Source organism: Protomyctophum parallelum (genome assembly GCF_964188405.1).
Source record: "Protomyctophum parallelum genome assembly, chromosome: 6".
In the NCBI taxonomy this organism is placed as follows: Eukaryota; Metazoa; Chordata; class Actinopteri; order Myctophiformes; family Myctophidae; genus Protomyctophum; species Protomyctophum parallelum.
In genome coordinates, this window is record NC_139701.1 from 24,991,460 (window position 1) to 25,013,466 (window position 22,007).

The 22,007-nt window shown below is 41.8% G+C and overlaps 2 protein-coding genes across 2 annotated transcripts in view; one reads left to right on the forward strand and one right to left on the reverse strand.

Moving 5' to 3' along the window:
* The window catches only part of cc2d2a (coiled-coil and C2 domain containing 2A), a 32,681-nt gene extending 31,583 nt beyond the window's left edge, over positions 1–1,098 (forward strand). Inside the window, exon 38 of the mRNA XM_083767105.1 lies at positions 473–1,098. Within this exon, the coding sequence (XP_083623231.1) occupies positions 473–661 (189 nt within the window). The 3' untranslated portion in view covers positions 662–1,098. The remainder of the gene's footprint in view (positions 1–472) is intronic.
* A 53-nt stretch (positions 1,099–1,151) lies between these two features.
* Positions 1,152–21,022, reverse strand: fbxl5 (F-box and leucine-rich repeat protein 5). The gene is made up of 12 exons (XM_083767104.1): positions 20,851–21,022; positions 18,146–18,361; positions 15,018–15,113; positions 14,768–14,830; positions 13,333–13,465; positions 11,020–11,205; positions 9,372–9,497; positions 7,834–7,988; positions 7,612–7,694; positions 6,363–7,085; positions 6,041–6,189; positions 1,152–3,627 (listed from the first exon to the last, which is right to left on the reverse strand). Exons 1-12 carry the CDS (start codon positions 20,932–20,934, stop codon positions 3,551–3,553), a joined length of 2,091 nt encoding a protein of 696 aa, XP_083623230.1. The 5' UTR covers positions 20,935–21,022; the 3' UTR covers positions 1,152–3,550.
* Positions 21,023–22,007: the final 985 nt, after the last annotated feature.

Genomic DNA, 22,007 nt, shown 5'->3' on the forward strand with positions numbered 1-22,007 from the left:
CCCACTCGAGAGGTGATGTTGGAGCACTCTATTGCTGGAGCCAATAATATGTATATGCCTCAGGCCTCCATCTGAAACAAAAAAGGACACAAGAGATTTGTGTTGCTCAAAACAATAGCCGATCTACAAGCTCACAACGTGTAGCGATGCGACACTATGTGAGCTTGTAGATCAGCTGTGTAGTGGTTAACTTGCTGAAAACCCCCTGGAAACCCCTGAGAGTGGAATGGGGGTGGGGGAATAGATTCTTACCATACATTGTCCAGTGGAAACCTCATATGTCCAAAACTGTTACTATCTGCTACTTTTGTGTAAGGCTATACCATTGTAGTATGATCAAGTAAGGCGTTAATGTACGAAAAAACATAAAACAAAGTTACAATATGGACATAAGAGGTTTCTGCCCGACAGCAATGATATGGAACAGTACTTCTCATTGTGTTTTCTTCCCCCCCCCCCCCTCTTTCATCAGATTGTTGGCTTCCCGGTTCACCTGCCGTTCTCAGAGATCCGTCCCATTGTAGAAGCGGTCTATAGCACGGGGGTGCACAGCGTTGATGCATCCAACGTAGAGTTTGCCCTGGCTGTGTACGTGCACCCCTACCCCAACAACGTGCTCTCTGTGTGGGTGTACCTGGCCTCGCTGGTCCGCACCAGATAGCTGCTACCAACCAATGGCATGGTGCATCTTTACTTCTGCACTTTACACAATGATCTACGATAAGTCTAGTTTTATACATTTATCAGCCAGTTAAAAGGTGCTGTGATGAAAACATTTATAAGTGTTAAAAAGCTTTTAGTGTTCCAGTTTCAATTGTCAGATTTGTGTTATCACTTCAAATTGTACAGGTTTATTTTGTATGTGTGAGTTCTCCTGAATGGATACAATAATTTGGTATCCCATTTTACTAAAGCTTTTAGATACCCTTCCCTTTTTTACATTAAATACATTTTATTTAATGTTTAAATTATATTTTATACACTTGTGAATAGATTCTTACAATGTTTTAGCATCTTGCAATTCCATCAACCTGTTATCAAGTGAATTTGTTAAAACTTGACCACAAATTACATTGTAGAATAAACCTTTAACAGCTACTGTTGTTCACGTAAATCAATGCAATTTATAGTTTCAAAGAAGACCAAGAGCAAATCATTAAACCCAAGATTTTATTTTCCTGCTTTCTGAATTTAACATTACCAATATAAGTCCTCATGCAAGACATTTGAACAAGCAAATAACAGATGTCCTGAAGATTGATATGCAATACAATGCTATTCAACACAAACATGAATCAAACCAGTATGCCTAAGAATGATTTTAAATCAATCAATTATATGAATTTGTGTCCACTGTCCAGAAACTCCAGATAGTCTACCCTACATTTGCATTGGTCCATTTTCTTTGCTTAGAACACTGGAGTGCTAAAGGAGAAAATCTTTTTTTGACTGTCATGGTTCTTGACAGAAAATCGATAAAGAAAATGATGTAAGACATACATGAAATCTGTAAATAACTACTACTGAAACCTCAGGGACAGATTCCTGTGTGTGAAGCCTCACCCCGATGTCTCAATAACCTTGACTATTTGTAAGGTGATGATGGTTGTTTGACCATCTGAGTAACACAGACTACTCAGATCTCTCACAGTCCACCTCAGAACAGCAGAAAGCCACAATCAACTCCACCATGATGACACACTTGCCACTAGGGCTGAAACCGCTGTATTTTCTTAGTGATTATTCCATCATTTACTTTTTGAGTGGCGCAACCATAGGGTGCAGCCACTCCAATGCCCAGCTTTGTCCGTCCCTGTTGGTATCCCTGTTTACAATACCAACAGGGGGCGTTGTTTCACCACTCACTTCAGACAGGTCTGATTTTGATGAATTATAAGCTTTTTACAACTGACTAAATTGATTATTCTGATTAATCACTTATGGCTTGAGCATTATTATATACTTTGCAGTCATGCAAAAATAGCCCATCTCTTTCTTTAATAAGAAATGTATGGTGCATCCATAAAGAGAACCAGCAAAATGTCTCAATCAACATTTTTCTAAAATATCTGCATAACGAGACAGGAAGTAACTCCTTGTCACCCTGAATACTTCCCTCCAACTTCACTGACTGGTGGCAGGTCTCGTTTCTGCTTGACAGAACACAGAACCAGTACAGGTCCAAGAACCATTACTGTAGCCTGCAGCACCTAGTCCTGTGACATCTTTCTACTAGGCATGATGAAACTTGGTCTCTACTGTTAAAATGTTTCCACCAACACCCTGTCAAACATGGACAAGTAAATATCTGAAGGGGAGCAATCTCACTGATCTGTCTCAGTATTTATGTTGTTTACATAGTTAATCAAATATATCAATGTATTATAAATATATTGTTGCTGTCGGCCAGAAACTCTCTAACTTAATCTCCAACTTTTCGTAAATTAATACAAGCTCACAGTGCGTTGCTTCAAATTGAAAGGTGTTTTGAATAATTTAGCAATTTTTACATCAGATTACTCGACGGGTTTGAACCGCTGGGCTCCGGACCATTCTACAGCACACTGCCCTGGATCCCGGCTTTTGTTTGGTCACCCACAAGAGCCAGGCGGATGATTTTTTTAACTCTTTTTATCCGTAGGTTATTTGTAGAATGAATAGTGTCATTTTGAGTATCCAACATATCTAACATGGTGTCATAATATACAAAAGAAATTGCAAATACAGCTGCAAGCTTTGTCTACCAGATGCTTAGTGCTCTTCAGAGAAACCATTGTTGCAACTTCAAAACCAGTAGGTGAAGTAAGTTCTTGATCACACAACAGCGTTATGACAAGTTTCCACCCACCAGAGACAATATATAAAGTTAAGTGGTTAATCAGACTAATCAATTTTGTAATTTTTTCAATGTTGATTCATTGATATATACAATTCTTGACTGTTCGATTTAAAAAATAAAAACGTTATCGATAGAATAATATCTAAGAAATAATCAATGGTTTGCCACACTGCTCTATCTGCTGGATGATAGTGTACACGTGAAAACAGTGGCATATAAAGAGATGGTATGTTACTCACTCAGCTTAAGCTATGGGAACTATAATACAAGTGAGTGAAAAACAGTTGAGAGCGGGTGAGGGGAACCTATGGGAAACTACAGCACGTAGTTCATTTGATTTACTACAGAAAAATGTTAAATACTTGGTGCTTATGTTTCTCTAAATCTTTAGGAACAAAATAAACCAAACTTAAAAACAAACAGCCCCCCAAAAAAGAAACAAGACTGTACATTTTTGCACACACCCGTGACTATTTTCCTTTTGTATGTATTTTTTTTGACGAGCAGTATTTCCTAGAAATACAGGTGGAAAAGGAAATGCCGACAGCCAGCGCTCCTTCATACAGTTTCACCCAGAAACAAACTTTTTTTTCCTTTTTCAGTGACAAAAACAGCGAATGGTATTCCCAAAGTTAAAGTGCAATAAGGAGACATTGACAGGTTAGGGAAGGAGCAGTGGCGACAGACCGACCGGCCGACCACTACACGAGGTCACTCCCCGGAGCGGCAGCAAGCACGGAAGCCACACTGCAGATTCTGGCAGCCGCTGGCCGTGTCTGCGTGGGGACCTGACGAAGGAAAGACATGCAGTTAGAGCAAGTTTTCACTGACTCACACACCACAGTACAAGGCCTGAGGCTTCTGTTGACAATTATGGTCAATTAGCCGTTGCTGATGTTACGAAAATCCACCACAAGGATTTACACAGCAGCTGAGTAAAAGATGAGACCTGCAGTGTGTTCTGGATGCCTGAAAAATACCATCGTTACCCCACTTGTTGAGTCGCTTATTTTGCATTTTTAACATAAGACATGACATAATGATTATATCCTATAATCATTAGGTACTCTTAGTAACTACTACTAGTAACTGGTGTACTGACCATGGTATTACTGTGCCTAACTGACCAGCCAACTGGCCTGATCTGAACCCCACAGAGAATCTAGGTTGTATTGTCAAGAAGAGGAAGGTGTGAGACAGTAGATTCAACAATACAAATTAATTTACGGCCGTTATCAAAGCAAACCTGGGCTTCCATAACACCTCAACAGTGAACCAAGGCCGATCACTTCCATGCCACGCCCCATTGATGAAATAATTTGTTCAAAAGTAGCCCAGACCCAGTATTGACTGCTTACATTAATATACTTGACAGATGGTCGACATATCTCGTTTAAATAAGAAAAGTGGTGTCGTAAAATATTCTAATATTTTGAAATAGGATTTTTAGATTTTCATGAGCTGTATACCATAATCATCAAGATTAAAACAAAAACAAGTTTTAAATACTTCACTTTTGGCATTATATTTGGGAAGAAAATGACCTTTCACACGATAATTCTTTTTTAAAGGTGCTGTGTGTGTGTGTGTGTGTAGATATTACTGTATACGCTCTATTGGGAAATGGCTATACTTATTTTATTATTTTTGCCTGCCTTCTGTATTTAATGAGACTTACATGAGTGAAACTATGAATCTGACTAAGGTATGTTTTGGCTGTCAGACCACAAGTTTGTTTTACCATAAATTATTTTTGGGTAAAACAAAACATGCCATCCTTGTAGTGCCAGCACCCACCTACCTTCCAGCTCACAAGCTCAGCATCTGTTACATAAAGGCATTAGAATGGGACCAACGCATGCTGCACTGAGTGGGGGTTAGTTAGGTTTCATTACAATCATCACACAGCTGTGAAAGTCCTGCTCACAAATCCATCATAGGTCATTCAGCAGAGGCACAGTAATGTCACAAGTCCTTTGAGACGGACTGTCGATTCAAACACTTAAAAAATGCTTCTACAGTACATAACAGTCTGTTGTATATCGGGCACACCGAAAATGTGAAGAATACAAAGCATACAAAGAAAACAAAGAGTTAAGCTAGCTAGCAGCTTATCACAAACTTAAAAAAAAAAAAGCTCAATGTTGTGCTTGGTCGAATTCCCTTGTGGTCTTAATAGCAGATGTCAGCTTTCTGTGACTTTATTGTTAATAGTTACAGACTCGCTGAAGCATTCAAAGATTGTGGAGGAGCTGTATGGTTTCAGAGACTAAACACATCGTGCGTGTTCCTGTTTTACTATGCTTGTGAGGGACAGAGGGTCACCTCTGCAACATCGCCCGCCTTCGTCCCATGCTATCACACACTGCCGCTGAAACACTCCTCCATGCCTTCATCACTTCCAGACTCGACTACTGCTATAGCCTCCTGTATGGCGTCACCACCAAGGTTCTCAAAAAACTACAATATGTCCAAAACTCTACCGCCCACCTGCTCACCAGAACCCGATCCAGGGACCACATCACACCTGTCCTCCGTGAACTCCACTGGCTCCCAGTCAAGTTCAGAATTTACTTTAAAATACTCACCATCACATACAAAGCCCTCAATAACCAGGCTCCCCGCTACCTCTCTGAACTCATCCAATGCCATGCCCCCACCCGCTCCCTCAGGTCAAGCACTGCCAACCAACTGGAACCCCACAAGTCCAATAATCGAACTTGGACTTGAGACGAGATGCAGTGGCCGAGATAGAGCCTTCACTGTGGAACTCACTTCCAACTCACATGAGAGCTGCCCCCACCTTCAAAACTTTCAAAAGCACTCAAAACACACCTTTTCAGACTTGCATTTCCTACATAATTACATTTCCTCCTTGTGCGAAAGTGCATAATTTGTAAGTATGGCTTTGAGTTAAAACATTTTATGATGCAGTGGTTAAAAAATCCTAAGCAAATTGATTGTAGCTACACTGACAATTTTTTTTGTTTTTTGTTGTCGCCCTTAAGGCGTCTTACTGGTCATTATTATTATTATGTACTGTAGTAGAATCTTTGAAATAGAAATATTGAGGACATTTTCCTGGACCTCACAATTAAAAAAAGGTTAAAGGATTAGACAATATAAATGGCAAGAAATTAGCTAAAATGGCATTTATAAAATCCCCGTCCTAAAACAAACGTGTGCGTGTGTGTGCGTTACCGTCAATGTTGTCGCAGTAATAGAAGTGCTCATCGTTGAGAGCAGGGCAGGCAGACACCAGCTCGTGCAGGCCCACTTCAGTGATGAACAGACAGCCAGAGAGGTTGAGGTGCTCTAAGAGCGGAAGCCCCCCACGCTGAGATAGAGCCCTGAAACACACACACAACCACGTTTAGTGAATGGTGGCATGCATGTGTACGACACACTCAACAATGTCACGTGACGTTGCGTTACACACTTTTGAAGTCCATGAAGTAAAAGACATATAGCTTATATAGGAGAATTGAATCCAAACAATGCGTTTTGTTGAACATGTCTTTACCTCAAGCCCAGGTCTGTGACTTGATAGCATCCAGAGAGGCTGAGGAACGTCAGTGTGCGTTTGGCCTCTGCCTGCTCAGTCCTGTGCGTGTGCTGGTTGGCACACTGCGGCCCCCTGCGGGAGCATTTAGTCCTAAACTGTGCAGTGTCCGACTTGCCGTGCACCGACCCGCTTAAAGTCCTGAGGGTGGTGTCGCCGCAGCAGGTGGAGTGACGGCAGAGCCTCTCCCCGGACACGGCGTACTGCACATAAGAGGCGCTAAAGCCAGTCCTGAGGCCACGCCTCCTGCAGCAGCACGAGCCTCCGGCGAGCTGAGTCTCCGCCACATTCTTGGCGTCGGGCAGGGACGTCCCGCCGCCGCGGCGGCTCCACTCCGCCGCGTCCTCAATGTCCAGGGCCAGGGGGTCCAGCACCCAGACCTGGGCCGCCACAGTGCGGGCGGTGGAGGCTCGGTGGCCCGGCCGCTGCTTGAAGATGAGGGCCTGGCGTCTCCTGGCGGCCGGGCGCAGGCTCCTCTCGTCCAGCAGAGAGAGGGGCATCGGGGAGCTCTTCAGGAGCACCGTGCGTCGCTCGCAGTGTTTCTCCAGCGGTGTGGAGGAGGAGCAGGAGGACGCCAAGTCCCCGAGGCCCAGAGATAGTTTCTTCAGGGTGAGGTCGGTGAGCTTCTCACAGCCCGATAAATCCAGGTGCTGCAGAGAGCGACAGAACACCGGAGAAGACCAGCTGGAGGAGACAGAGACACACACCAGCGGTATTGTTTGGATTAATATTCAAATGCATGATTTATCCTGGTGGCTGCACTGGGTACCCGGTAAATATGTCGAATGAGCATTTACTGGGGGATGATGCACTACACCCTGTTTTGTTGACTGCAATCATGTTGCTAAAGTAAAAACAGTGTTTTTTTTGCTTAATTGGCCAATAAATGCCCTCATCCACGCTTCTAACACACCAATGTTTTTCATTTGTGTATATCACAAATAGAACCGAAGCACATTTAGTAACTATAATCCTTTCTACAATATCAAAATGTGTCTTCCTGTACTGTACAGCACTAAAATATCACACCATTGTGTAGATCCTACAAAGGCAGTTAGTTGTTTGTATCACTGGGGCATTACATGGGGAAACCAACAGCACTTAGGTTATATTTGGCAAAACAATATAGCTTTAAATAACAAAACATAGCTATTACACAGTGATGAGGATCATAAATAACAAAGTGAGTAGTGTGCACTGGTTAGCTTACCTGTCAAATGCAGAGTCTGTAACATCAGTCTGGGTCAGGTCCAGGTGAGTGATATTAGGACAGAGGCTGAGGATCTGACGGACCTGAATGAGTAACATACAGACAAAAACTGAGTCCATTTGATCTCAGACAATGTTTACATTCACTGTAATTTATGGCCACCATTACACAGTATATTCTGTGTGACGTTAGGATGAGAGGGAGAGGTTCTGTGCTACGTACCATCTTACTAGAGAGTGTGGAACTGTACGCCAGAACAATGGACTTGACAGAAGGACCCACTGTTGGGAGGAGGTGGTGGATCATCCCGTTAAGGAGTTTCTTCTCTCTCTGAGCGGTGCTGATGGCCTGGGAGCCCTCTGTGTGACTGGACACATCTGCAACCAAACCACAGGTAAGACCACATCATGAACTATCCAGAATATTATGAATTATATCTAAACAAGACCGTGTAACCTCTGTGCCCAGAGTCACATTTGTTTCTATGTATTTTTTGTTTGCTATGCTCCATTTTTATGTATTTTATTATTTTCTACCAATCCGCTGCTCTATGAAATTGTCCTATTTATCTGCTGGACTATATGCTACAAGAAGCCGGTGAGATACATGTGTTGCTATGGCAACAAGCCGTGATTAAGAGACCCCGCCCACAGCTCACCTGGCTGATGGAGTGATGGGCAATCACAATGTTTGGGCCACCTGGGGAGTTTGACTCGGTCAGTCCAGAGTGGAGGTGAACAGAGAGACAGCCAGGCAACTGGAGAGGCAAGAGGAATATTCCCCAAGTTTCCTTTCTGGAGTACTTTCCTGAATATTGGATTCTACAGTTGGATTTAGAGACCTTCTTTCCATTTTGGATTAGTTCCCTGGAATTTGGATTTCGATTGAGGACGGACTTTGCGGAACAGTGTAAAGGGTGTTAAGAGGAGACTTACTACTACACAGCATTGACTGGGTTCCATTTGGATTTTTTTTTTGTGGACATTTAAGTTTAGTTTTGGACAGTGCCAGGACACTTGAGCTTTACACCAATCCCTTTTGAGGCAGTTTTATTTTATTTTGAACATTTTGCTATTGAAAACTTTATTTTGTTTTGATTTAATAAATTACAGTTACAGCTATTTTTATTCTGAACTGACCCACCACCTCCCTAATTTTTTCTATAATTGGTTCCTTAATTGTTATTGTTGCAACCGTTATAACGGTCTATAAAATTACATTCGAGGACTAGACTTTTACATATTTTGTAGTTAGTTAATAGTCTGTCACTTAGACACACACATCAACAACAGTAAACGGCCCAACTTTGTCTCCCTGTTGGGTTTAATTGCATTTTCTTACTGCAGTCCCCACCATCGTTCTTTCCCAATTTACATAGTGCTTCTTTTGGTGCTTCATGTTTTTCTGATGAGCGCAGCAATGTTAAAACATGCATCAGGCGCATGTTTGCATTGTAAACAATCCCAGTAATGACCAGTATGGGGAAAATCTGACAGATAGAGACTGTGTACTAGGCTCATTTCTCATGAGTCAAGCTAAGCATGTCTCATAATGACAAGTGTTGGTGGTACAGTCACTTTGCACCTAACCCTAATATCTATTTAACAACGTATCCCCCATAAAAAAACGAAATACCTGGAAATGGCACGATTTATCCCTATTTTCAAAAGCAGTGAAATAGCCGATCTTATATTGGGGCCAATACAGTGCTTCAGTTTGTCGTTCTCCCCGATACTCACTGCCTGGAGATTAACACTCACCAGTCTCATCCACGTCTGCGTCCTCGTCATATTCCTGGTAGGCCCGGCCCTCATCCTGTCTGCTCTTCACCCACACCTCATCTGGCTCCAGGGCCAGGTCGCCAGGAGGACCACTGTAGTAATCTCCTACATCGTGCAGACAGAGGGCGGGGTTAACACAAATCCTGTTGCAATTAGCCCTTCGCTAAAAAAAGAGAAAAAAAAAGAAAGTCCCACCCCATTGGCATGTATTGGCATTGTCCAATGCCAATTGTCAAATGCCAATCCAAGTAGTTTAGCAAGTTTAGCAACCGTTACTATGCAGGTCAAGCTTATTTTGCATGGCTCTGTTGTTGAACACATACACAGCTTAACGTCGGGGAAAGTTACACGACTGACCCACCCAGGTGATGGCAATAAAACTGACCGTCGTCTTACCATGCAACCAGATCACGCTGCGTGCAACATGAAAACTCCCTTTGGTCCTCGTTAAAGTTGACTGTTATACCGTTTCTGAGGGAGGTTCTCCCTCTGTCATTTCCTCGTATTTCTAGTTTATTGAAAAAAATTCATTTGTCCAGTGCATAGCCTTTAGAAGAAATTTTGGAGCTCTTGCTACTGAAATGGTTGATTATTTATATTTAACATGCATCTCAATGGGAGAGAAGTACGGCTTGTCCCGTATCTATAACCCATTCAGGGCGGGAACCCCTTTTAATGTTTTATTCCTTCAGGATAGGAACCCCGTTTTGGTATTTCACCCCTTCAGGACGGGAACCCATTTTTGGGTTCTTGTACAGTATATTTGCAGCATAACATTTGTGATTTTTCAGAACACTTAGTTCAGTATTTAGAAACCATTGTAAAATCGGGCTATTCCTAAATGGGATAATATTCACACTAGCAGTGTCATGACACTAGTCATTTTCAATGGAAGCCAGCGACATGAAGTTACAAACTGACGGCCGGCCGACACTACAAAAGTATTAAAACCGGCTGAGCTGGCTTAAAGATTTCCAGCCCTCCAATGACGCAGTGTAGCGTCAATCAAATCGTGTTTTTGTTTCATCTTCTTTCTTCACACACTTCCTGCTTGTAATGGGGAAAAACGAGTTAATGCACTTTTTAGATTTTGCTCGCTCATCGCTCCCATAAAGACACACAGCAACAGTATAGCTTACCACGCTTTTCTAGCTGCTAGTGTAAAGACAGCATCAGAGATTCTCTTGACTTTTAACGCTGTTACATAAATAATGCACCGAGTCATCAGAACATTCATATTTTGTTAACTATTGGATTCGGTCACTAGAGACCTACAGTATAGAAGAACAAAAATCCTTCTGTAAGTGTCTTACAACATGTATTGTCAAATATATTTAATCAACCACATTAATACCTGGGGTCGATTCTACAAATGCTTCAACATCTTTTCCAAAAAAAAAAAAAAAAACAGATGTACAAGCTCACATGGGGGCATGACGTGACGTGCTAGCTTGTACATCTTCTATTTTTTTAATAGTCAACGTATAATGTACAATATGTGTCAACAACGTTGCAATATTTTTCGTGATCTACTTACGGTACAAGTTTCGAGCACCAACTATGTATCCTGATTCAAGTCAATAACAATATTGATTCCATTGTGTAAAGCAGTCAGTCGGCAGCCTACCTCGGGCCCAGCGTACGGGGTAGAGGTGCCTCCAGAGAGAGCCCGTCTTAGCCAGCACTGCCCAGGTGCTGCACACCTGGTTACAGCGACACAGATCCTCAGGGCTCAGGTAGTGGAACAGTCTCAGGAGGATCTCGGTAGGCAGCTGCGAGATGTGGGTCGAGGAAGACCCCGTCGGCTCCAGTTCTAGGAAGTAACAAAGCAAACGCGTTGACAATGAATAAGGGACTCTCTGCAAATGTTGTTTTATAAATAATGAAGAGGTGCGATGTGCTGGGTGGCCACACCTGCCTGTTTAGTGTGCCAACAATGACTGTGAGCTATTGTAACATGAGAGGATTAGTCATCTCCTTTCCAGGACTGCAACATACATATTACAAATCTTAGAAATGGCAATTTCGCTCTTGCTAATTAATATTTACTTGCTGTGCTGGATTTGGAGGCCTGTATTCTGCGATCACATTATACTCGAGAAAGCGTTCGACTGTGTATCGTGGTCCTTCCTGTTTCAAGTACTGGAGCGAATGGGTTTTTCTAAGGAATCAGTTAATTGTATAAGAGCACTCTACTCTAAACCAGTTGCTAGAATAAGGGTAAATGGACGTCTCACAGATGGCATCACGCTGTCCGCAGTTCTTTTCGCGATTTTTATAGAACCCTTAGCCCAGGCCATTAGAGAACATAAAAGTATAGAAGGTGTTGTCATAAAGGGAATAGAACATAAACTGGCTTTATATGCAGATGATGTACTTTGTTATTTAACTAATCCACTAACCCACATCTCTTCAACCTTCTTAAAACATTTGGTAGATATTCTGGCTACAAGTTAAATGTTCAAAAAACACAGGTTTTAGCCTACAATTTTGCTCCAAGAGCTAATATAGTACAAAACTTCCCCTTTAACTGGAATTTTAAAGCCATAAAATATCTAGGGGTTTGGATAACAAAATAATTTGATAACTTGTATGACAAAAACTTCAATCCTATCAATTCCAAAATAAAAAATGACCTTACCCGCTGGACTGTGCTCCCTTTAACCCTGAGTTCAAGAATCGAAACTATCAAGATGAATATCCTACCAAGACTCTTATATCTCTTCATGTCTCTACCTGTTAATGTTCCATTTAAACAATTCAATGAGTGGGATAAATTAATCTCACGATTCATTTGGAATGGCAGAACACAACACACAACTTCAAGTTCAAACACCTGGCGTGAATTCTGCTGGAAAAACTTAAATCAAAACAGCTTGGAATATCCCAGTTGTGCTGGAGAAACTGTGGAGAGGTAGATGTAAATCACTATCATGTTTTCTGGGGTTGCTCTGAAATTCTCACCTTTTGGAAAAATGTCACTGAGAAATTACAGGAGATTCTGGGCTTTCAAATATTAGATTCTTGTTTGATGCTATATCTGGGAGATTTACCAGATGAAATTATGGGAAGTGACAGATCTGATAAATCTTTCTGGCTGCAGGAAAGAAAGCCATCACTCGGAAATGGCTACAGGTAGATCCTCCTTCCATAGATGAATGGTTCCAGATAGTCTCAGAAATTTTCGATATGGAGAGAATGACTGCTAATTTGAGATTGAAGAGTCTTTTGAAAACAAATGGGAAAAATGGTTTGATTATACTACTGAACAACAGGTGAGCTAGGAACCAGAATGTTTGGCTTTTGTTTTGCTTTGTTTTTTGTTCTTTTTCTCCGAATGTAAACAATAGATATGATGCTTAAATCCTTGACACAAATACACATGTTCATGATACATAGATGCTTATATTTCTAGAGGGTGACCCCATAGATGGGATGGTAACTGTTATTTATTTTCTTTATAAACGGTACTTTACTGTCCAATTTTATTGTATGTGGATGTTGTTGTAATATACAACATGCTGTGTACTGATACTTGGTACTTGAATATGCAATGTACTCTAAAGTATGTTACAGTTCAGGCAGTGCACCATACATATAAGTACATTGCATATTCACGTACAAGTACCAAGTATCAGTACACAGCATGTTGAATATTACAACAGATGTGTGTATGCCTGTGGGTGTGTGTGTGAGAGTGTGTGCGCGCACGCTCACATACTTTTTGTGAGCGTTTGCATTTTATTATTATCCTGTCTGTGAGTGATCTCTTACAATTATAGCATTTATCTACTATTTTTACTTTTTATTTTCTGAGTTGGCAACACATACTGTAATGTTCAATTGTTTGTCTTTTTGCTTTTTGTATGTAAAAAAAAAAGACTTTGGGTGGTGCCGTGGTGGCCAATAGACCAGGTTCTGTGTTGAGACATGGACCCACCATGATCTGTTTTCTCGTGGTCGGCGTATTTGAAGGCCTTCTGCAGCTTTTCCGCCTGGCTCCATAGACTGAGTCCCTTCAGCACCTCGGCTGCACAGTCCCACTGCTGTTGGCTGCAGTGCTGAGCTATCACCTGTGTAACAGCCAATTTTTAACTAATCGCTTTAATTGATTATGAAAAATATATATTTATATTTAATAGAAGGATCAATATTCAAAAATAGCAAAAACAGCAGATATACGAACTCACAATATGCCATGATGCGACACATTGGGCATTGACTAATTAATCTAGTCAATTATAACGAATATCATTTGATTAATCAAAAACAAATAATCAATAGAAAAATTAAAGATTATCCATAGCTGTAGCACCAATCACCCGTTTCTTTTTTTGTGACCAAGTTTTTATTAATCATTTTTCATTTTACAAATCCCCAATCTCCCCACCCTCCCACAAAACCATAGAGTATATATGAATAGAGAAGACACCCGAGTTCTCCTCCCATCCACTTGCATTAAGTTGATTTCACTCCTCCTTCCTGTTAGGAACAGAGTGCATTCTGGGACGGATTGCAATGGTGAGTGGCCCCAAACACATGAACGCGCTGCCGTTGAACACGCACGAGCGCCGTCCGTCGTGAACGTGTACAATGATAGTCAACGGACAGCGCGTTCATGTGTTTGGGGCCAGGCTGCAATACCTTCATTCGGCCACTATGTCCATTTCGCCTCAGGGTTTCCTCTGGGTGCCTTCTCTATTCATTGCGAACGCAGTGAGCCACTTACTATGACAGCAAGGGCTGAATGTCTGTGTGTGTGTGTGTCTGTGTGTCTGTCTGTCCCGCTGTTACACCACCCGCCCGCCACCAGAGGGCGCAGCTGTAGCACACACACACACACACAGGGCGCAGCTGTAGCACACACACACACACACACACACAGGGCGCAGCTGTAGCACACACACACACACACACACACACGAGCTGCGTTCGCTTCCCACGTTTGCGCGTCTTACTTGTATATACTCTAAGCACAAAACCCACCCTCCCATTTGGTTCTAAAATAGTTGCAACAAGACAGACATTTCGTCAGTTAGCTCGACATCTCACAACATAGGCTGCATGGCTGGTAAACTTAACAATGCAATTGAAAATAAAAATAAACAATATAACAAATTATATTTGTGCTTTGACCTTTTCTATGGCATATGTAAGTGCCTCAATAGACTGCTCTCGCAATTGATAATTCCAATCCCAATACATTAAAAAATATTATTTTCCATTTTCTTACAGAAAGTGAGTGGAGGTTTTTTTTGCAGCAGTAACTCCAGCAAAGAATACTTCTTTTGACTGACTGGTAAGGAGAAAATCTGGGGAAGACATGGCACCTCTACTTCAAACAATTCTGATAGTGTCCTGGCTACCCAAATCACCTGTTTCTTGATGTCCTTGAGCTCCTCGTAGGTGAAGTATTGCATGAGCATGGGCTGAAACACCTGCAACATAATATCTCCTTAGTTTATAGAGAAATGCCAACTGTGCCAACCATTGTTTCACAAGGAAGCAGGTTTTCACTCAACATTTTTCAAGTGTTGCAAGTTGTTCTTGAGTGCAACACGGAGCTTAGTTTAGAGGAAATTTTTAATTAAAAAAAAAAGAAGGGGGAAAGACATTGTTTTCTACCTCTTCCTCTTCCTTCATGTGGGGCAGAAAGTCCTGTGTGAAGGCCTCCAGTCTCTCCTTCAGCTGCTGGGCATAGTTCAGTTGCTCGTATTCATTCTGGAAACACATCAGTGCAGCATTTAGGCATGTTATGTAATGCCATACAAACATATAACAGCCTGAGCCTATCATTTAAATCAAATCATCACCGAATGCCCGGGGGTGCTGGGCGCCCTGATTTATTAACCCATTCTGACCTGAGATCAGATTCATACGAGGTTTCTGCCGGACACACACTGGTCCAGATGAACCCATTCTGACCTGAGATCAGATTCTAAAAATGTCAGTCGCTCTTCGATTCTTCAAAAATAGCAGACCTACAAGCTCGTATCGCGCCACTCGGTGGCGCGATATGAGCTTGTAGATCTGCTATTTTTAAATAGCTAAAGCATAACATGATGCTGACACCAAAATGGGTGCCCGGTCAGAATGGGTTAAATCAGGGCGCCCAGCGATTTGCAGCTTCAGGGCCTATTTCAAGGTGGCACGGCGCCATCTTGGAAGCCGAGTGGAATAGTATGAGAGTGACGACGCTAGCGTTGACTCCGATTGTAACAATGTAATGCTCATTCTATTTCAATGGGATACTTCCAATGTTTGGAACTATAGCCCATAGCACCCCGCTTTGCAGCTAGATCAAAGCGTGTCGCCACTCTTACTCTTACTCACTCAGCTTGGAAGTAGCTAGATGTAGCTAAAACCCCCCAGAGGGGATCGACAACAACGGCAGCTATGATTACTTCTAACACGACAAGCGACGGGACCGCGATGGGCTGTCAAAAACAATCTTTGGTTAGAATTGGAAGCATTGATTTAGATCAAGAGTTATTCACGTTTTAAGATTTTCGATCTCATCCACTAAAATGGAGGGGGACCACTTTAGATGACGTCCCAACCTGAAATGACATTGAATGTTGCCCAACAGGCGCTCCCAGCCTGTGGAGCGGTGCGCTCTGTTATGAAATTATTAATGTTCCGTCTTTTGATTAATCTCCATCCTGAGCGCTGAGCGTAACTATTTTATACAACGGAGACCTCAGTTTAACCAAGACAGACAACAATGTAAATTCATAACATCTACATACTGTCTAGTCATGATCAGGTTTCCATGTGAAGCCCAACTAAACATATCATGGGAGTAGCAGCGCGTTATCAGCCATGGAAAATGGCTAGTTAGATCTCGTAAAAAATAGGTAATCTCATAGACTAATGTAAGAAAGAATGCAGGCACTCAGTTATTTTTAAAGGGTGCAGGACATTGACAAGTTATTTACAATCAGAGAGATTACCAGCACTCCATGTCCTTCAGGCACTTTTTATTTTGTTGCACGACCAGCATGAAAAGGTTGCCCACCGGGCCACCTGCATTATGCATTACTTATTAACAAATATTTAAACACAACCCTCTATCTCAGCTGTAATCAAGCATTCTCTCTCAATGTCATAATTATGGAAGATTTCCAAGTCAATGGAATTTTCCTCTCCACTTTTACAAACTGCAATTGGGACAGTGTGGAAGACGGAAGTTAACTTCAACACAATTGCGCCATTCGGGAAAGCCCATTTTTCTTTTGCCCGCAAGCTAGTTAACAATACATTTCAATTCTTTACAATTCAGCCCTCCATTACACAAACGCAACTCAAATAGGTCAACAGTTCAACCCACTTCTTTGCCCAAATGGATTTCTTCTCATCAGGTCCATAGCTACATAAAGTAGATGTAGAGAAACCATAAACATCCAAACCCACATGCTTACATAATCATCCTTGTTCTTTTTCTAAACCTGGCTTCTTCTCATGCTTGTCATTTATGTGAGAGAAAAACACCAGTCATGTCCCTGTAGCCACACAGAAATAATCTAGTTTCCTGTCTTTCTGCAGCAGAGCACCAACTGGCACTTATGACTAGACTAGAGCTGGGCCGATGCCGATCCTGATTTTGGAGCCCTAGACGACTAGGTTAACAAGGTTTTGAACCATACATTTCCATCTACAAGCCTGAAGATCTGCTATTTTTAGAAAACGTTCACTTATTATGATTGGGACACATCGGCTGCATGTTGTTAAAACACAAAAGTCAAATAATGGCCAATGTATCGACCAGACCCATATATCGGTCGGGCGTTACTTGTGATGCAGCTTAAATATCAGCAACATTTTAAAATGGTACAGTATGCCTGCTGTGGCCCATCTCACAGGCCAATGGAATAAAAACTAATGTATGGCTACTGCAACTACATTCCAACAGCTGGGTGCTAGTGTTCCATTTACACGTATGTACAGTACAGTGCATTAAGTGTGCATGGCATGCCAAATCCAAGGGCAACTTGCTGTTAGTTTGTCAGTGGAATGTTGACTTGAATGTTCGTGAAAAACTGCTCATGTTCGCCTCAGAATATGGTTTCACCATTACTGTGGTTAAAGTACTGTGAAGTGTGAATGAACATAAAATCCCATTTTCACACAAAATAATATACTGGTACTTCATTTCTGAAAGCAGCTACCCCCCCCCCCCCAGCTTGCTTGCTCAACCCAACCCAACAAGGCCTCCATTATTTGATGGTGTGACTGTGAGTGACTGACCCAACTGTTATTTGTCATAATGGTCATGTAGCAGCAGCTGAGCCCAGCAGGCCTCAGTGTCACAGATGAAAGTGAAACCAGGTCAGTACTACTTGTCTGCTGAGTCACACTGACACACAGCACAGCTCCACACACCAGACACGTAACCTTCTTCAGTGTCTCCTCTTAGTGTACGGGTTCCCAAACCTTTTACAACTCAAGACCCAAACCTGCCAACCTAGTAGAAAATATATTATGAATGAACGAAAATAGCCAATCTACAAGCTCTGTGTCTTATCGTGAGCTTGCAGAAATGCCATTTCTTAAAAGGTTTTGTAAATGTATGGAATTGTTTTTATGATTTTAATATTTTGATGTTTTTGGAAAATATTGAAATAATTGAGATTTTTTTTAAAGGGGTATACTATATTTACAAGTGACCTATAAACTTGTGTGAGTGTGACCCATTGTGAGCGTGACCCACTGTTTGGGAACCGCTGCCCTTAACATTTCTGTGCGTTATTCACCTTGACGTTGCGCAGTCCTTTCTCGAAGAGGGACAGCATCTCGGAGAGCTTGTTGTCTGAGTGCACGTTGTACACGGTGCAGCTGCGCTGCTGCAGCTGGCCGATGATGTACTCGTTCTCAATCTGCTCGTGCATCTTGAACTCCTTGAAGGTGGCACACAGCGACTGGAGGAAGGAGCGGAAGTCATTGTTGTTGGAGAAGTTGGTCTTCGACAGCTGAGGAACAACAGAGGGAGACGTGTGTCACTCGTTTAAAACCCACTCTGGGCCGGAACCCCTGTTGGTGTTTTACCCCTTCAGGACGGGACGTTCTTAATTACTTGTGCAAGCAGAGCGCGCAAGTAATAATTTCGCCCGGTCCGTATGCACCGTCCCAGCCAACCCGCCACTTGATGCGTATGCAAATAAAACAGCAAATTTGTGCCTGGTTTGCTGGGACCAGATTACATAAATGACCATATTTCTTACGTCATCATTTAGAGCTAGTCATACATATACAATATATATAATCAGTAAAATAAAATAGCAAATTGTGCCTGATTTGCTGGGACTAGAGTACATGGTGTGTATATGTATGACTAGCTCTCAATGATGACGTAAGAAATGTGGTCATTTATGTAATCTGGTCCCAGCAAACCAGGCACAAATTTGCTGTTTTATTTGCATACGCATCAAGTGGCGGGTTGGCTGGGACGGTTTTTGGTGCAAAGTAACCACAGTATACCACTAATCAACTTACAAATTACATATACATATGTATGACTAGCTCTCAATGATGACGTAAGACATGTGCACCAATGTCATACATATGGTCATGTATGTAATATATCTGTGCCTGATTTGCTGGGACCAGATTACATACATGACCATATGTTTCACGTCATCATTGAGAGCTAGTCATACATATACACACCATGTACTCTGGTCCCAGCAAATCAGGCACAATTTGCCATTTTATTTGCATACGGATCAAAAGTGGCGGGTTGGCTGGGACGGTTTTTAGATCATGTATATTTTAACATTTGAAAGTATTATTACAGAAATTGAAGTTAGAGACACCTATTACTCTGATCATGATTTAGTATTAATATCACTATATTCCAAGATGGAATACATTTAAAACAATTGACAATTTAGAATAAATAATAGAATAATTATACTGTATAACATATTTTAATTCAGTTTATATACCTTTTTTTCATCACATAATGATTTATTTTTCTTTAAAAAACTAAAAAGGGATCCAGAACATATCTAAATCGATAAAACTATTTCTTATATAGATAGAAACTTGAACCATACTTAATAATACTAGGTGTTTATATGCATAAAGTAGGTAGGTAGCAAATAGTTACACCTAATAATTAGACATTTCAAACGTTCCTTCACAGAGATACTGAGATTTGACAGTTTACAGCGGTCGAAAGTACTTGCGTGCTCTGCTTGCGCACTAGTTGCCCATTTATGGCCTACTAGTGTGCAACAAGCAAGTATGCACTCGACAGAGTGCAGTTCTAGTTGTTACCATGTACAGCATATTGGCAGCATGACATTTTTGTAATTTTTTAATTCATATTTGATTTTTTTCAGAAAACTTAGATCAGTATTTATTTAGAAGGCGTTTTTAAAAATCTGAATAGTTCTAAATGGGTTAATAAACATGAGCATGTTGGCATTCACAAAGCTCACAGGGTACAGTTTTGTGATTCACATACAACAGCATTATGGGAAAGAATGAACATTCATGTACTCCAGGTCAGGATTCCTATAACAGAATTAAGCACCTCATGTATATTGCACACATTTGATTTGACTCAGCCTTCCCGTTAGCCTTTATTAATTTATTTCTCTATTCTTTCTTCTAACTCAACCTTTAACTCCAAATGTTTAGACCTTGCACACAAAAGAATCAGCCAGTCTTTTACAACATAAAGTTGATTATGAAAGATGAAGGTAACAACAACAGGGAAGAATAAGAATGAAAACAGAAACATTGTGTCCCTTATACCCTTACTATACTTATACTGGTACCTTTTTGGCTGCATCTTAGTACCAGGCAGCAGGGCCAATGTATTGGATTTGACTATAAATACCGGTATGTGTTGTGTTGTGTACTTCTATGGGTGACACAGTGGCAATGTAACAGTACAGATGTATGGCCGTTTTATGTTGCCCCAGGGTCCAGACAGACACAGTTAGTTAGATCAAACCAGATTTGGACCAGACAACTGTCAACCAGCTTCCTCGTTAATTAAATGAAAGCTTCCAGTGTTTGACACGTTGTTCGGGACCGCAGCAACAACAACCCCGTCGCCGCGTAACGTTGCATAACAAGCTAGCTTTAGCTCGGCCAAGTTGAGCTGCGGGCTAACAGGATATAGAGAGCAGGGAATCAGGGATGTGTATGTTTACAACCAGACGACAATTACACATGTCAGTGTAATAACCATATCGTAACCCTCGATTCATCGATTATCAACCGATGAACGGCCGGGTTGCAGACTATTATAAAAATGGAAGAACCCTCCAATGGTTCCTCTGCTAACCGACCAGCAGGCTAAACGTGCGCAGCATGTTAGCAGAGGAGGAAGCTTTGCTTTCCGCCCTTACTCAATGCTGGTCCCGCCTGGTTCGACTCGTATATTTCCACTGTCGGAAACGTCCATGTTGTTTTGTAATGCCTTCTTCTCGCACCTACTACGCACCTTATCGCAGTAGAGGCCCACCAGCTGCTTCATTCGCCAGTGTGGGCCGGTGAATACGTCCACCTCGTCTGGAAACGGAGCCATGTCTTCATCACACACTGAAATGATTGACTGCAGAGTGCAGACTGACTGGAGCTGTACTGTCCACAGAGAGTAGACCAGTGTGTCGTCAGCAGCAGCATACACAACACAGAGCCATAGAGTAAGACAGAGTTACGACATTGAGGGGGCAGAAAACAGCCCGGTCACGTGGTTCATGTACTCGCGCGAGCAGTTCGCGAGCCCATAGATTCTATGTAGAAGAGCCTGGCGGATGGCCCCATGAAGTGAACGGAGTTGTCGTAACTGTCTCTGTGGCTCCCTCTCTGACACAACAGTCACGTACGTCATGTAAAGGAGGAGGCACGTAGGAAGGCAGGGTTGTCAGAAAACGAGCCCAAAAGGAGCGCCTATTTATGAGAAAATAATAGAAGCTGAATCTCACAAAGTTGTGAGCTTTGCAACTACTTGCAACTTCCATTTGGGATAATGGTTTCAACTGCAAGCAGTATTTTCAAGCAACATTTCATTAGAGGAAAACTTTTCCTCCGAGGTGGAATTGGAAAGCCTGGTGACGCGAGGTTAGGAAAACAAACCCAAAGTCGATTAGACTAGGCTTGATTTCAGAAAATGTGCTTATTTAAAGTGCTGAAGGCATCAAGGCAACGTGTTCATTTATTACATGTTTTCTAGGGTTAAGGGCTGCTGAATCCAAATCTGCTGTATGTATAGGGCCAGTGCATAGGGAGGAGTTTCACTCAGAACGGGTTATTCTGGTTGACATTTTCCTGCCTACCACCAGTTAGCCTCGGTCCCAGGCTCCTACCAGTAGGCTAGTATACATTTTGGCCGATTTCTGGGTGGAGACCACTCCCCCCTCTAGTGGTGTAAACTGGCAAGCACTCTAGCACAACAACTTAATGTAACACAGAACAATTTACAATTTACAATTTAGGCATTTAGCAGTCGCTCTTAATCCAGAGCGACTTACATTAAGCAAGAACAAAAAAGCATGGGAATACATCACATAAAAACATTTATCATGAAACATGCGTAAGCTAAGAAAGTAACAGTGGAATATCTATATAATGAAACTATACATGTATACTACTATGCTA